General features: G+C 46.9%; 1 protein-coding gene across 1 annotated transcript in view; it reads left to right on the top strand.

The window, feature by feature from the left end:
- Nucleotides 1–14,784, top strand: part of LOC119445582 (clathrin heavy chain 1) — a 55,081-nt gene extending 40,297 nt beyond the window's left edge. Inside the window, exons 11-13 of the mRNA XM_037709853.2 lie at nucleotides 4,873–5,151; nucleotides 11,767–11,842; nucleotides 13,256–14,784. Of these exons, the coding sequence (XP_037565781.1) occupies nucleotides 4,873–5,151; nucleotides 11,767–11,842; nucleotides 13,256–13,365 (465 nt within the window). The 3' untranslated portion in view covers nucleotides 13,366–14,784. The remainder of the gene's footprint in view (nucleotides 1–4,872; nucleotides 5,152–11,766; nucleotides 11,843–13,255) is intronic.
- Nucleotides 14,785–15,683: the final 899 nt, after the last annotated feature.

Raw genomic sequence — 15,683 nt, 5'->3', positions numbered from 1 at the left:
TGCAGAGTCAAGGTCGCATGCGCAATATCTGCACTTCGCGATGATTCACATTGCGATGGGCGAATTTGAAATGCATTCACAGCCTCAACTGATTTTTTTCGCGGTGCTGGAGTTGTAAAAAACAAAAAAATACAAATCGATTTTACCATCGAAATTAGTTTTTGTAGCCTGCCAGATGATTCACATTTTTCAGCCCTCGTCCATGTCTGAAAATATCTGTTGGCGATTGTATTTACCTCCCGTACACAAACTGAAGAGCCAAACAGTGAAAGTGCGCTTGCGTTCGGTGTGGACCATGTGCCGCTGACAAGCGGTCATAGCAAAGGGCTTCTCCGTGCCCTAGGTGACCCCCGCACGCCTGCTGAGCCAGCACGTTGCTGCAGTGTTTTTTTTTCTCGCCAGACCTTGTTTGCTCGCTCGCTCAGCGTCTCCTCCTCCGCATTGCCCCTGTAGCTCTCCTTTTCACTGGCACATCTAGTTGAGAAGCACGCTCGCTTGTTCGCGGGATTTTCCAGCAACCGCATTTCGTCTCGCACTGGTCCACTGTAAGCTGTACGCATATAGCATGTACATTGAGTTCTACGGGAAGATAAATAAGTCAGAAAAGACGGCATTATATCCTGTCCTGCACTATAAGCGTTACATTATAAGTGACCCGAGCTATATTCAGTATTTTCTAATACTGGAATGAACGAAATATTGTGTTACAACCGACTGGTAAAGTCTTGTTTCTATCCTCCATCTGCTAGACAAAATATCTCAACTTATCAGAAATGAAACGACAGACGTGTTCAGAGGAACGCAGACATACAAAGGGGATAATTGAAAGTTTTGTTTATGGTTTTGCAGCTGGCATCTACATGACAGCCTGTGATTTTCATGTGTAGTCTGTAATTTAGTGCATCTTGTGTTCTAGTCATGTAGCATTTTATCTTTTACGCTACGACCAGTGGCGTTTTCCTTGCAACAGGCCCTTTTACATGTATTTACAGCAGACAAGTCCTTTAATAGTTTTCCGTTTCCTTTTTCCCAAATTTTTTTTTCGGCAAATACTTATTTAGCATATTTGGAAAGCTAGTTGTACAGCAACCATTCATTCTTGAAAATCTGACATATTTTGTCGCCTTCTACTCGCTTGGGAGCCGGAGAGTTGCGTACATGCGCTACTCTCGATGGAGGAGAGGCGACTGGCAGCACAGCAAACAAGGATTTAATAGGTACATGGACGGTAAAAGCACAAAGCACACAAAACTCAAACCATAACTCAACCAAAATGCTTACTCAGTAGAAAATACAAGACTAACTAAATACAACACTACTGAAAAAGAACTATCATTTCCGGAGCCTAGCTCCGCCTTATAAGTCTCTAGGTCAGTCCTAGCCTTTACTCGCCAAAGTCTGGCCACCCTGGCACCGGCCTAACTGCGCCGCAAAGCGGAAACGTGGGCTCTTACAGATCGTCGTCTTGAAGTTCTTGTCGAATCTGTGTCGGGCTCGTCCGAAGCGTTGAGGGTGCCGTAGGTGCCGATGCCTCGCGGTTCCGTCGACCTGGCCGAGTACGTGGCTGGTGCCCTGGTAGCTGCCGCTGACGTCACTCGCCGGGTTAGGCCTCGCAAAGCGTTCTTCGCCTTACGTCGTTCAGCATGGCAACCAGGTAGCACGGTGATTATCAGTTGAACGGGCTTGGCCGTGGAAGAGGGATTTTCGAGAAGACCGGAACCACCGTGAGCAGCAGCAGCCGGTCCCAGGAGCTTCGCCCGGACGTCTCCGAGGACTACCGCTACGCCTGGGCCTTGCTAGCGTCACGACTTCGTGGCCGGGTCCTCCGCTCTCCCGTCGTCAGAGCATGGCTGACGAGACGACCTTCCAGCTCAAGAGCCACGTCGATAATACCCGAACTGTGCTGTTTCTCCCTCGATCACAGCCTCATGCGCTCGCGCCGTTCGGAATGCTCCGCGAACTTCGTCCTCTTTTTCGTATACCGCTGGCAACCTCTTACATGTGACACTGACTTCTCTGAAGTTGCGATGCGGCGCTCTTTTTGTTACCATTCCCTCTGTCTTCTTCACCTTATTTCGATTGGTCCTGTTGACCCGAGTGAACCTGGCACAGTGGAACCTTGATTATATGACCCCCGTCATGCGACGACCCGCATTTTATGACGAATTGGTTTGGTCCCGGCAAAACCCCCATACAAATGTATTGATAACCTCAATTATACGACGCAATTTTATGCCGGCCCCTCCTCATACGACGCCTCTCTGGTACCGTTAAAGAAAGACGGAAAGAAAAAAAAGAAGCCGTAAGCTGATGCAGGCTGGCATGTGAGCACACTGCAGCCAGCTGATAACGGGTGTGCAGTACCGTATTTACCCTAATGTAACGTGACCATGATTGTAACGCGAGGGGCAACTTTCCAGTCACGTGAAATAAAACTAAAACTGCGAATGTAACGCGGCCTAAACAGAAAGCAATGGTGCGTTTATTTAAAGAATCGCAATTCATAAACCAGTTCTCTTCACTCGTCGTCATCTGAAGAGACGGAGCTTTCCTTGGACGGGGATTCCTGGGGCGATCACTTTCGTAGATAGTTTCACTTTTGCAAAATTTCGCATGACTTGGCAGTGAAATTGTCCGTGACATGTTACTGGCGCTGTCCTGAGCTCGCTATCAGCGCCAATAGAGCTGTCGGCCGTGTACTTCGAGTGGTTTGGTGCCGGGATGAGCAGTCTCGCGAAAGCAAAAATATCCATCGAGCTTGTTTGTGATTTAAGTACTTCTTTAAAGACCGCACAACCATTTCGTTCGTGCTTCGTTCGTGCTCAGTACCAGGTCACTTCAAGTTCCGCAGAGCCTTTCCGACTGGCCTCGCATTTAAAGAGGGCCTGCCGCTGGTCCCACCATCCGCAAATCGTCAGCGTCAAGACACAGCCGCGGCAGACTTTCCCAGCTCCTCAGCTATCAAAATTGCTCGTCTCTTGAAGCGGCCGCCATACCGAATGCGCTGCGTCGCGATAACGTCGCGAATGAATGGAGTCGAACCGCGAAAGGCCGTAGGGTATTGAAGCGTCGTAACCAATCACATGCACAGCGAAAACAGCGCAGATTCCAACCAAATACAAGTTCCGACTTCGGCTCACTTGTCTTTGGATTGGATCGAGATGTAAAGTTACAGGTTGCCAACGTAACGCTAAAGATTGCGGTATTTAGAATATTTGTTTTAAAATTATCAATTTTTCAGATATTCGAATGTAATGCTAGGGTTGAATTCAAACAATGAAAATCGCGAAAAAACCTTGCGCTACAATTGAATTAATACGGTAATCTTTTTTTAATAATTTAATGTACGTTCCTTGGAGCAGTGCAGGTTTATGCCACGGGCTTATTGAGGTGGCATGTACCAGTTTTTGAGCAAGACTGAGTCACTGCCTAGATTCTTAGTATTTTGATTATACAATGCCCGGATTATACAACGGTTATGCGTGGGTCTCCTCAAAGTCGTATAATTAAGGTTCCACTGTATTTACATTGGTGGACCCGTCCGATGCAGGGCTGTTCTGTGAAATGTAGCATTCGGGTGCTGTGCGTGCAACCCCCGCATCTAGATAACTCTCAGTGACAGTCTGCTACTGCGTCAGCCGAGGCAACTCGTTTGTGGCGTCCTCCAAAAACAAATGGAAACACTCGCTTGGGCAGCATCGAGCATGACTGGCTTCATGGCACACACGACATGTGGCTCTGTGCCGAATCTATTGCCGAAAACGGAGAGTAGATAATAGATTCGCAAATCGGATTATTAGAACGTTTCTTATTCAATTTGGTGATATTTGAATATTCACACACCACTAACAGTGATCTTGTGTTTAAAACTTGCTTGTCCCTGATAGCTAGTCTTTTTTGGACTAGTCAATATAGGCATTGTACCGGTAATGAAGTTAGGAAATTTGCAGGCGCAAGTTGGAATACGCTAGCGCAAGACAGGGGTAATTGGAGATCACAGGGAGAGGCCTTCGTCCTGTAGTGCACATGAAATTTAGGCTGATGATGAGGATGATGACCGGTTATACATAAATATTCCTGCTCTAAATATGTATGTCTGCCATTGACTATTCGATATACGATCCAATATTCAATACTTACTACAGTGGAACCTCGATACGTTTTTCGGGATACGTTTTTTTTTTTCCTTTTCCCGATAAGACGATTTGGTTCGTTCGTTGGATGATACGATTTTTGGATGATACGCTTTATTTTCCGGTTCCTGTGAAGATCGTATCAAGGAGATTCCACTGTATTTGTATTTGATTTGTATGTGAAAAATTTGATATTCGCCCACCATTAATAAGTAAAGGCACAGCCCACTTTTCACTTGGCTAACATGTTTTTGTGCAGGTATGTAGTGTCAGCCTTATGTGCGTTGGGAAAGCATTGGTGTACATTTTCCATACTAGTGACACGTGCTGCCTCTAGGAACTCAAAGCTATTCACAATGGCCAAATAGTCTGCCATTGGTTACGTAATTGAAAGTGGTGACCAGGCAGCAGGTCATTTTACTGCGATTTGGATGGTGATCCATGACCAAAGCAAACCTTTGGGCAACCTCCTGTACATAAAAGCCAGTCAAAAGAGCATAGTGGCGGTAACTTGAATTGTGCCGACAGACATACAAGCCCGACATGCAAATCTTATGTCTGCCCATACGGCAGCCATACTAGCCAGAGGGCTCCCCTAAACAAAAAAGAAAGTGAAGCCATCCGCGACTAGTGTACCTGTGTTTAGAGCGAGATTGTGGCATCCAGCACTTAATTGCAGCGAGCGTCTTGCCAAGAGAATGCAGTGGGCTTACCCCGTGTGTGCGTGTTCTCCCGCCAGGGCAATAACCGCTGGAAGCAGTCGGTGGAACTGTGCAAGAAGGATCGCCTGTTCCGGGACGCGATGGAGTATGCGGCCGAGTCCAAGAATGCCGAGACGGCCGAGGAGCTGCTGAGTTGGTTCCTGGACGAGAAGAACTACGAGTGCTTTGGTGCCTGCCTGTTCCAATGCTACGACCTGCTGCACCCCGATGTCATCCTCGAGCTGGCCTGGAAGCACAACATCATGGACTTTGCCATGCCCTACTTTGTGCAAGTCATGCGGGAGTACATCACCAAGGTGCGTGTTGCCTCCTCGGTCGTTACTGCATTTGCCCGGTTCTAACACATACACCAATCACGCAGTTAGGGTAAGAAAATAAAAGTGCATCTGAATGCCCCCCTGTGTTCGAGAAATATAGCATTACCTGCATTTGCGATCAGAAAAAACAAGACTCGCAGAAGGGAACTCAAAAAAAAAAAAACTTTCATAATGAAAGCTGAGCGTTGTCATCACTTGCTCTTCTTGGCCACGTATAACAAGCACGCAGGGGCGACATTCTCGAGCGATCACTTGTCAAAGTATGCGGCCGACGGCATTCGGTGGCACTGCACGCAGATAGCAAGCTTGGCACAGTGCCATGAATGCTGTCGGCCGCATACTTTGGTAAGTCAGTTGCAGAGCCGCGTAACTTCTTGCACAGGTGACAGTATCGACAGTGATTGACTGAAAATATCGCTCCAGATTGTAGTCGAACACGAAATGAACCCACAGCAACCTTCGCAAAATCGTGCTCTGTTGCCACCTTGTGATGGCTATAACGCTGCATCTGATGGCTCTGACGATAGGCTGTTGCAACCGCTGTGAACAGTGTTTTAGTTTTGTATCCAACTGTAATGCGCGGTCAATTTTTGGACCCATTTCCTCTGAAGAAAACTGTGCAGGAAATTTTAGTAAATACAGTAAGCCTGCAAATGCTGCTGGGAGCAGGTTGGACTCTGTCTTGGCCAATGAACAATTAAAGGACTGAGCACATAATAAAACTAGAATGGTAATTTTGTTCGGAAATGTTGGCTTTTAAATTCAACTCTAGTAGCGTAAATGGCAGTGGACTTGTGCAAAATTCAGCAAGTCTGTCATCTCATGCTGCTACAGTCGAACCCGGATATATCGAACCCACATATAACGAATTATTGTGTCTAACGAACAGCTGGGAAATCCCCTTGAAAATTTTTGTATAAAAACTTTATTTTGTGTATATACATATATATATATATATATATTAAACTTTTTGTGATCCCCTTCAGATTCGATATATCGACTGTACATGTAAAATTGGCCGTGTTGGTATTGCCACAAGGCTCTGCAAATAATGATCTGTTGTGGCTTGTGCTTGCCTTTTAGTATGTCAGAAGTTAAATATGAAACAAAATACAGTAGAACCTCATTGAGACGCCCCCTTCTTGTAAGATTTCCCGGAGCCATTGTTCACGATCGAGACAGAAAGAAATGACCCAATACAGTTACGCTTCTTTTTTACTAGTTGCTGTTCCCGGAAAACATGATCTTTTGACATCAGCTTTTGGCATCACCCTGTGATCGTAAGATGTTTTCTGGCCGCTAGATCCCACGTGAACAAAAGCCACAAGGCAGGCATGATCGAGAGCAGCAGGCGCTTGTCTGCGACTTGTGAAAATGCTGGTATGCACCGGTTCCTCCTCGCAGGTTGTCGCATTCTCGGGCATTGCTTGTAACCCCATCACTATAAGTATCACCCATTTCACAGCATGTGGCATAGTGCCGTTGGAAGCGTACTGCACTTTTTTCATACAAATGCCCTGCCGTTCCGTGCTGCAGGCGGCGCAAAGTGAGCGTCATGTTTTGCTCTGGCAGCACCATATTATGGCGACGCCGTTCAGCTTGATGTTATTTCCTTTTCGAGTCGCTGTACACTACACGATAGGAAAACGACAAAGCGGTTATGGACCCCACCAGCTCGACGTGCCCTGGCGTCTTGTGCAGCATTGTCACCAAGTGGGCACATAGAACTTCCTGTCAAAATGCCCCACCTGAGGAAGTTGCTGACCCAGGCTGAATTTTAACACTAACCTAAGCTTGCCAAAGCCACAGAGATAACAAAGCCCCTTGGATCTTTATCGGCTCTGCGCGTGTAGGTGTCTCATGCTGCAACGATTTGCTGCGTGACACAATTCGAAATGATATGGTAGTTCTTTTCTTTAAGTTACCATATTGCCCACATAATGGCACATAAGTGCATCATTCATAGTCATCAGAGCTTGTTTTAGGCAGTAATTGAGTACCAAAGTACAGTTGGACCAATGACGAGGAATTGTTCCAACAACTGAACAGTGCTGCCATTGTGGAAGTTTGATGGAAGTACTATACAGTCAAACCCACTTATAACAATATTCAAGTGCCACGAAAATTCCATTGTTATAACCAAGTTGAATGAAAAATCAAAATAGGGGGATGGCAGAGCTGTGAGAAAACAATGGCAAGGAGACCAGTGCCCCTTCCCCCATTCTGCTGCTGATAATGTTGACTCATTTAACATTTTCAGGTTTAAGAGGAGATGCCGAAATATCGAAGTTGATTTTCGTAAAACCATACATTCGGGCAGTATGAGTTACAAACAACCTTTTTGTAAATGTCAACATCTAAGTCATCGCGAAAGCACTTAAAAAAAATATATATATATATAAAAGCCACAGCAGCCTCCAAGCAGCGAGCTAGCGCTGAAAATACCCCAACTTGCCTAGATCGCCATTTCCTGACCGCTCGACCAGGCGCCGCCATCTTGGTGTTTTATTTGTAAATTCTCGCGCTTTTTTTCCCTGCCGTTCGTGGTGGTGGCATGGCACGGGGGGGCTTTCGAGATTCCTGCGGCTCCAATGCGAAGTCACGATTGGACGAAGTGCACCCCTCCCAAGGTCGTGGGAGGATCGAGCGACTCCTATTGGCTGCTGCGTGCGATGACCCAGAGTTTCCTCTGGCATGGGCCTGGTCATCGTCTGCTTCGGTGCCTCCATTGCTGGCGTGCTTTGTGTGGTCTGTTTGCCATCATTGCGGCCGGTCTTCACACTTTCTCTTCAAGCTTCCACCGTCTTCACGAGACTACATTTGCATGTAGCCTGCAGATTGTTGCATGGTCGGTCACGATGCGCACAACAAAATTCAAGACGCTGCATGCATTCGGTGCAAGTCGTTCCATGAAGCTCGTCCGCATGCCGAAGCTCGCCCGCATGGCAAAGTGTGCCGACGGTTGCATCGATGCTTCCAGCGTGGCAGCTTCATCTGTGCATGTGAATGATTGCATCGACGCTTCTAGTGACGAGACTTCTGCTTCATCAGTGCAAGGAGATTGTCATTGCGAGTGTGCGTGATGTTCTGTGCTCTTCAACCGCAGCGATTGCAGCCCCGAACAGTGAGATTGCATCGTCCACCATGCATTTGCAAACACATTTTCGGACATGCAAGGATATTGCGGCGGTAGATAGAGAACGTGCTCCTGTGCTACGAAAACTTGGCGCTATCCCAGCGACCGGGAGAAAGTTGCAAGCAATGGAGCCGTATCCTGAAGCTGCCACCGCTACAACTGAAGGCGAGAAATTTTTCCTCGTGCAAATGGATGCCCTAGGCAACCTGCTGTCCAAGACCCCGTGCCAGCGCTGCCTCGCGACTGCAATGAAAGTCCAAGGAGGCACCCAGCTTGGACTTGCCACGAAACTTGAGCTGGTATGGCCACATTTTGGAGTAGTGTCAAGCTCATGGAATTCTGCTTGTCAGAACAAATCAATGGCCTTCGATGTAAATATCAGAGCCATTATGGCCATGAAGAAAATAGGGAAGGGACAGACAGCCCTCAGTGACTTTTTTGGCAACTGTGAGTGTACTCCACCGAGGCCTGCACCATAAGACTAAGACCTTCCAAAAGCACCTGAAAAAATTCAGGGAACCAGAGGCAGAGGGCATGGAGAAGCTTTATGCAGAATCACCTTCTGTTATAAAAAAAAAGGTTTACAAGGAGATGGACCCATCCTTCTGCAGAGTCATAATTGAGTTATGATGGAACGTGGCATAAGTGGACACGCATCTGATACTGGATTTGGGGGCAATCATCGAGTACCATATGGGCCTCATCTTGGATGCTCTAGTGGTATCAAACCTGTGCCTCGGTTGCCAGATAGGACCGAAGCCTGAAGACCCAGGTTACACAAGCTGGTGGGAGCATCACGTGTGCCAAAAAAAAAAAACACTAACGCTAAATGTTTAGGCAGCTCTTTTTTCATGTTCGGTGTCAAAGTACAACCTCCGTTACGCAACGCTTGTATCTGATGGAGATAGTGCCACCTTCTCGGCCCTTTTGCAAGAAAATGTTTACGGACTAGTCCCTATTACAAAAGAAGAGTGCCTGTACCACGTTCAGAAGAGGATGGGGACAGCACTGCGCAACATTGTGCAGAAAAGTGAAAAGCCTTTGGGAGGGAAGGGCAGGTTGACGAAGGCTCTCATCGACAAGTTGACTGACTATTACAGCTGGGCCCTATGAAACAATTCACACATTGCGACTGCAATGCAGCGTGCAATGATGGAATCGCATTACTACATGTCAACGGACAAGGCACCTCACAATGAATTGTGCTGAGAGGGTGCCGATTCATGGTGCCATCACAATGCTACCAAGATAAATGGTGTGCCACCTTCAAAGCATACATATAATCTGCTGGGCTACGTTGCAGATGCATTGCTGCCTGTTTATCAGCGCCTCTCACAGGCTATTTTTCTGCAATGCTGCCTGGTAGCGAAGACCCAAAATGCATCAGACCTTTCACTCTGTGCTCTGGTCCCTGATGCCCAAAGAGCAGCATGCATCACCGATTGCTGTGGAGACTGCACTGCATGAGGCTGTTAGATATAATGCTGGCTGCTACAGGGCTACCCAAGAGATATCTTCGTCGGTGGGCCTCACCCCTGGCCACCTAGCCAGCCAACGGGCTGCCGAGAAAGATTCCTTGACTGAAAAACGCCAAGAAACGGTTGATGGAGAAGAAAAATATGGAGAAGCGGCAAAGGAAAAGAGTACCTAAGGACACATCCAGTTATTCTGCAGGGGCATTTTAGACCAAGATATGTGCTGAAAACTTTGACAGCTCATTTTCTCAGAATGACTTTTTTGGCTGGTGAGCCTGCTTGCTGCAGAAATCTCTTGAATCGCTGATTGGATGTGTTTTTTTTTTTTGTGTACCCAAATAAAGTTCTCAGGGCAACACAAGCCCGTTTTTCCATTATGTTGTCTGTAATTAGTGGTAATTAAAATTTGATTGATAAAAGCTTAATCCCCAACACTAAATTCAGTACTCTGCAAATTTCTTTTATCAAGGAAATTTTTAAAAAGGGCTCTGCCTTGCCCTGAGGTACCTATCCAGGAATCATCGTAGTGAATTTCACAGTGCTAGCACATTTTTCAATTTCTCCAGACCTGCAAGAAGGGACCCATGTGAGCCATTCTGAGATATTGCTGTAATATGGGAACCAGTGAACACAAATACATGACACTTTGTAGTTCCTCAAATGCTTTTACTGGGAGCCTATCCTGCAAAATTTCATGAAGATATCTCTACAAACAAAAGTTGCTCTTCCAGGGTAGCCTCCCCTTTTAACTTTGCTTCCTGCGCGCTTCGATCGCATGTAACAAGCTGCGGCTGTCGGCGTTCAATAATGGCACTGCTATAACAACTGCAAAGCAGGGTCACGGGCGGCATGTGACATGCGAGCTCTGCCGAGGCATCACTTTGGTGGCCTCAGAAGGGGCCTTTTAGAAAATATAAGAAGGTTGCTGCCGCAGCGCCTCTCGGCTTGAGAAATACAGAAGAAACGCTGGGGCGAGATCACCACAAGCATCTCGCCATGTATTTCTCACTGGCTTGCACGAGAAAACCCTATGTCCGTCAGCTTTGCTTGCTTTACGCTAAGCTTGCCGGCATTTCTTCTCTCGCAAAGGTCCCTTGCAAAAATGAGCACCAGAGGGACTGAATCATCTGCGAGGACGACGTTAAAGCAGCATGCCCTACTGCGTCATCGCTGCCGTCAATGCCGCTATCCGATGCAAGCACGTTTGCGATGATCGCCGCATTGGTTAGAAGCACTTCATTTCCAAATCTATAGCAGCGCGCTGTTTTCCGCTGGCACGTGGACCAGCCATCTTCTGTTTCGGCGGTGAGTCAAACGAGGCTGAGAAGCCACGTGGCCCGGAATGACTTCAACAGAACCAACAAAGATGAGCACGAGCAACTTAATCCACTGGCAGGACTGCGCAGAATGAGGGGCCAGCCATGGGCCTGAGTGCAATCTGGGAGCACCGCCCAGCGCTATCAGCGCAGTTGGCGTCTTCCATTTGTTTTGGAGGGTGGCGCGGTGTAGAGCTATGGGCGCAGCCCATTCATGCTCGGAGGGGTGAAAGGGCGACGGGAGAGAGGTGCGCGACACTGGCGACGCAGAGAAGGCTGGAAAACAGCGTGCAGCGGCATGCAGTGGCTGAAATTTTCTTTTCAACGATTTTGCATTCCATTCCCTTTCGGCCCGGTCAACTAGTAGCCAGACTTCATCGTTGCAACAGATAATGCAGCATGGAGGCATTGTCATAAGTGGGTTATTTCACCATAGAAAACATACAAAAGTTCACTGTGCAGCAGCTTCTCATTGTTACAACCGATATTTGTTAAAACTGGTATCGTTATAAGTGGGTGGTTCACTGGTATCATAAGTGGGTTCGACTGTATTGTAAGAAAAGCCAGGTGCAGTGTTAACATTAATTGCAGTATGTGGTGGCATGATTGTAAGCAGTGAAAGTGTGTTTGATTGCACTTTGCCAAGTATTGTCCTTGTTTGCCGCAGGTTGACAAGCTAGAAGAGAACGAGAACCAGAGGCTGGAAGAATCTGCACAGAATGAACAGAAGCCCCTTGTCTACGGTGAGCCTTCTTCGAAGTGATTTTCTCAACTCATGGGCCTTGTGGAGCTTACTCAAAGCAAAACCTTCAGTGTCCTGGTACTATACTCAGTACTGGGCCTTTACAATATCCAAACGAGACAGAAGTACAGGCAAAAGCATGTTCATTCTTGAGTACCATGAAATGCGTATTGTCACGGTGTTGAATTTTTTAATGTAAGAGCAAAAACTGCCTATTTAGCAATGATGTCCATAGTGCTTGATTGTATTGTGCTCAATATCTGTGCAGAAACTTTTTAGTGTACTTGTGTAATTAATACAAAGGAAGTGTCGAGAGCCCATTAAATCTCCTCCGCAGTAGCAAAGAGCCTTGCTTTTGTGGAGACTTTGTTCAGAAGGCTGCAAATCGATCTTGCTTAACCCTTTGAGGGTCGAATTGCTTTGCCAAATGCGACCCCCCAGGGTCGATTTTTTTTATTGCTGATTGAAATTCTTCGAAAGAATCCTTTTCGAAAAAATATGGTCGTAATTCTTTTAAAGTGACAGTAAAGTGAGGAAAAAATCGTTTGTGTTCTAAAATACACAATGTCTATTTGTGAATAAGAAGATAAGCGCGCTGAAAAATGGTTGTGTGCACGTCCGGAAACCGAAACAAGTGAGAAGCCTTCGTCTTATCGCCAACAAGGGGCTATAGAGCTTTTGTGGTCTCCAAAAAAGGAACCGCAAAAACGGCAGCATCGTTTGTGTATATACGCGGCTGCCTGGGAACAGGTGTAATCGCGCCGCGGTGGGCGATAAACGATCGAGTAACAAGCGGTCACCCTTTGAGAGATTTGAAACCAGATAGCCATCAGTTTAGTGCAACAAGCGGGATCCGCCGCAGGAGAAAACCATTGCCGCCGGTGCCGTTGCCGCCGCCGGATGCGCGCGCGCGCCCGGATGCGCGAGCGAAAGCTGACGCGCCGTTGCCATAAAAAAAAAAAAAGGCAGTGGCGCAAGTAAAAATTCCACGTGTTCCCGGGAGTCAAGTGGCACCACATACCAAGCGAAAGAAATAATCGAAAGAATCGTGCACTTCGCCGACGCGCCGTTTCAACAAAAAAAAAAACAAAAAAAACGGAAAAGCATTGGCGCAAGTAAAAAATTCCACGTGTTTCCGTCGAGTGGCAGCACATGCCAAGCAAAAGAGATGATCGAAAGAGGCGCGCTTTTTAAATGTACAAGCGATACCGTACATGTACGCCATTGACCATTTTGAGGGTGTTTGCGGAGGTCGTACATGTACGATATTGACCCTGAAAGGGTTAAATTACTCTGTCCCAAAGGCTTGAGCTCTTTCACCGTGCTGCGCTGCAAATGGGGCTCCGCCAATTTTATGCTCGGCATGATGTTTCAACCTTCAACTCTACGTGACGTTCTGCTTTCTTCCTTGCAGCCCCCGAGCCCCAGCTGATGTTGACAGCACCGCCAGGCATGCTGGGTGCGCCCGGCTACGCACCTCCCTACGGGGCACCCATGCCAGGCTACCAAGGCTATAGCATGTAGGCCAGACCTCCCCCCGACGATGGGCGGTTGAACAGACTGCTACTCGACGCATCCTGCCCCTTCGCGTTTGGCCCGACCTCTTCTGTCCCACAGCCCCCATATATTATTTTTTTTCTCCCCCTTAAAACTCCATTGTCGCAGAAGAGCGTCCTTGGTGGGCCTTGCTCCCTGCGCTTAAGTTTTTTTTTTTTTTTTTCTTCGCCTTTCATAGCTGCGTCTTTCAGTCTTTGAAGTGCAGTAGAGCAACATTCCCCCCCACTGCTGTTTCACTGTTCCCCAGCCTGCTGGTTCAGGGCGCGCTGTGTGTGTGTCTTGTGCGTGAGACTTGTGTAACATGTACCGAGTACATAATGTGTGCGTGTTAGTGTCTTGTTGCAAGGGGCATCTGTCTCCCTTCCTCTCTTCTGCTGCTGCTGCTCCAGGTGTCTGTAGCCGAGTGGTCAGAGGTTTTGTCTTCGCGCAGCTGAGCACTTGGCCACCTCTCCTTATCCATGTCTGTGTGTGCGCTCGTCATTGTCGCGTGCCTGAGGTGAAGTTGCGTTTGCGAGTGGGGCTGGTTGTACAGTACTTTTTGGGAGTGCTACCTTGTGTATTTTATTTCTCTTTAGCCCCGAGCCCACTTTTTTCTTTAAAGAGCGTCGAGTGGCTGGGAGACAGGACCAGTGTTAACTACATTAGTGCTGATCAAAATGCGGCAGACCATTCACTTCCTGTTGACGCTCGGGAGGGTGATCAAGCGGCGGTGGACTACCGGGAACGAACGACGGGCGAGGCCGAGGACTTGCAACAAGGGCAGCCGCAGTTCCGCGTGGCTCCGGTTACGTGACAAGCTTTTTCTTTTTTTTTTACTATTTGTCTAACAAAATTGAGTGCTTTATTTATGTAAACAGTGTCCTTGCACCGCACCCTCTCCTATGAACTCTTAGCTTGCAGCGAGTGTGGAGAAGATAGCAACTGTTTGCTGCAGTTGGACTGCCGACAAGTCTGGGCCGAGCCCCGAGAGATGTTGTGGTCGGTTCCTTGTGAAACGCACGAGTGGGCTTTCCCACATGTCTGTGTGCTGCTAGAGGGGAGAGGAGCGAGGGGTCACTGTTGTCGCGAGGGAAAGGGAGATTCCGGTGCACGCTTGGTGTCCCGTTTGTTGCAGGGACATGGCGATAAAGATGTGCGCGTGCATCCAGTTTTCGTGCCCATTTTGTCTTGAGTGTCCATTTTTCTTTTTTCATCTGGAAGTGAGAAAAGAATGCGAAGCTGTGTGTCCCTCCCTTTGTTCTTGTTTTACTTTATTTTTTTGCCTCACCCTGGAATGAGAGACTTGTTATATATACATTATACATATTATATATATAGGAGAAGTTTAAAAAGAAATGTATGTAGTTTCTGAAGGAGAAATAAATTGCGTCCTCACATGCTCCAAGATTCTGGATCTCTTGGTTGCCTTCTTTCCTTGCTTGTGAGCGCCAGCCGTTGTCATCCGAGCTGCACAGTGCCAAGAGTCGCTGATGCACGTGGCTTACGATTGCTCACTTTGACAGATGGGAACTACAATTGCTTCTTTTACGTTCATATAACAGATGTGTTAAGTGGGGGATGGTTGGCATATATAGGACATTGGAGATTTTCGCAATTTTTTCAAGTGCCTCTGAACCCAAAATTTTCAAAATTTGTAGGTGTTTAGTAAAGGCATTCCTGATTATGCACACAGATTTGTTTGAAATTGCAAAGTATAGTATAATTATATAGGTTTATATCTTTTAGTACCGTTCAGGAACATACAAAAGTAATTAGTGCATTGAAACATGTGAAATAGTGTTCACAAAGGTGCCTTTGAACATTTAATTGTAATTTGCTTCAAAATAAACTTGCAACCTTGACAACTCCATAAGGGGATTGCGGTAAAGAATATTTAAAAGTAAAATAAAGTTGTGGCACTGTTTCTGTTCACTAGATGCAGAAGACAGAATAATTGGGCGATATCTTGCACTGAAAATTTTGTAAGTTGAGATATTTCTTTTGCAAGCAGTGTTTTCCAGAAATTGTGTTCCATTGTGAGCAAGTGAAGCGGCCAGCCCAAAATTCATCGCAATTTCTTGCATCATTTACCAGTCGTTGCAAAATCGTTCCTGGTAATTCAGCTTTGTTTCTTTGGATTGCTTTCAAGTAAATAAGCTAGACACCAGAGACAAGCTTCATGCAGCTTGCCCTTGTGAATGTGGCTTGACCATGTTCACGCAGAGTAACATACTGGTGTCCGCAAAATCTGCACTCTTCAGGTTCGAGGAGAAATGTGGCATTCCTCTTGAATGATGCATGTGAAC

The sequence above is a fragment of the Dermacentor silvarum genome, chromosome 3 (assembly GCF_013339745.2).
Source record: "Dermacentor silvarum isolate Dsil-2018 chromosome 3, BIME_Dsil_1.4, whole genome shotgun sequence".
Classification (NCBI taxonomy): domain Eukaryota; kingdom Metazoa; phylum Arthropoda; class Arachnida; order Ixodida; family Ixodidae; genus Dermacentor; species Dermacentor silvarum.
Note: the sequence above shows the minus strand (reverse complement) of the source record. Positions and strands in the feature narration are given on the sequence as shown.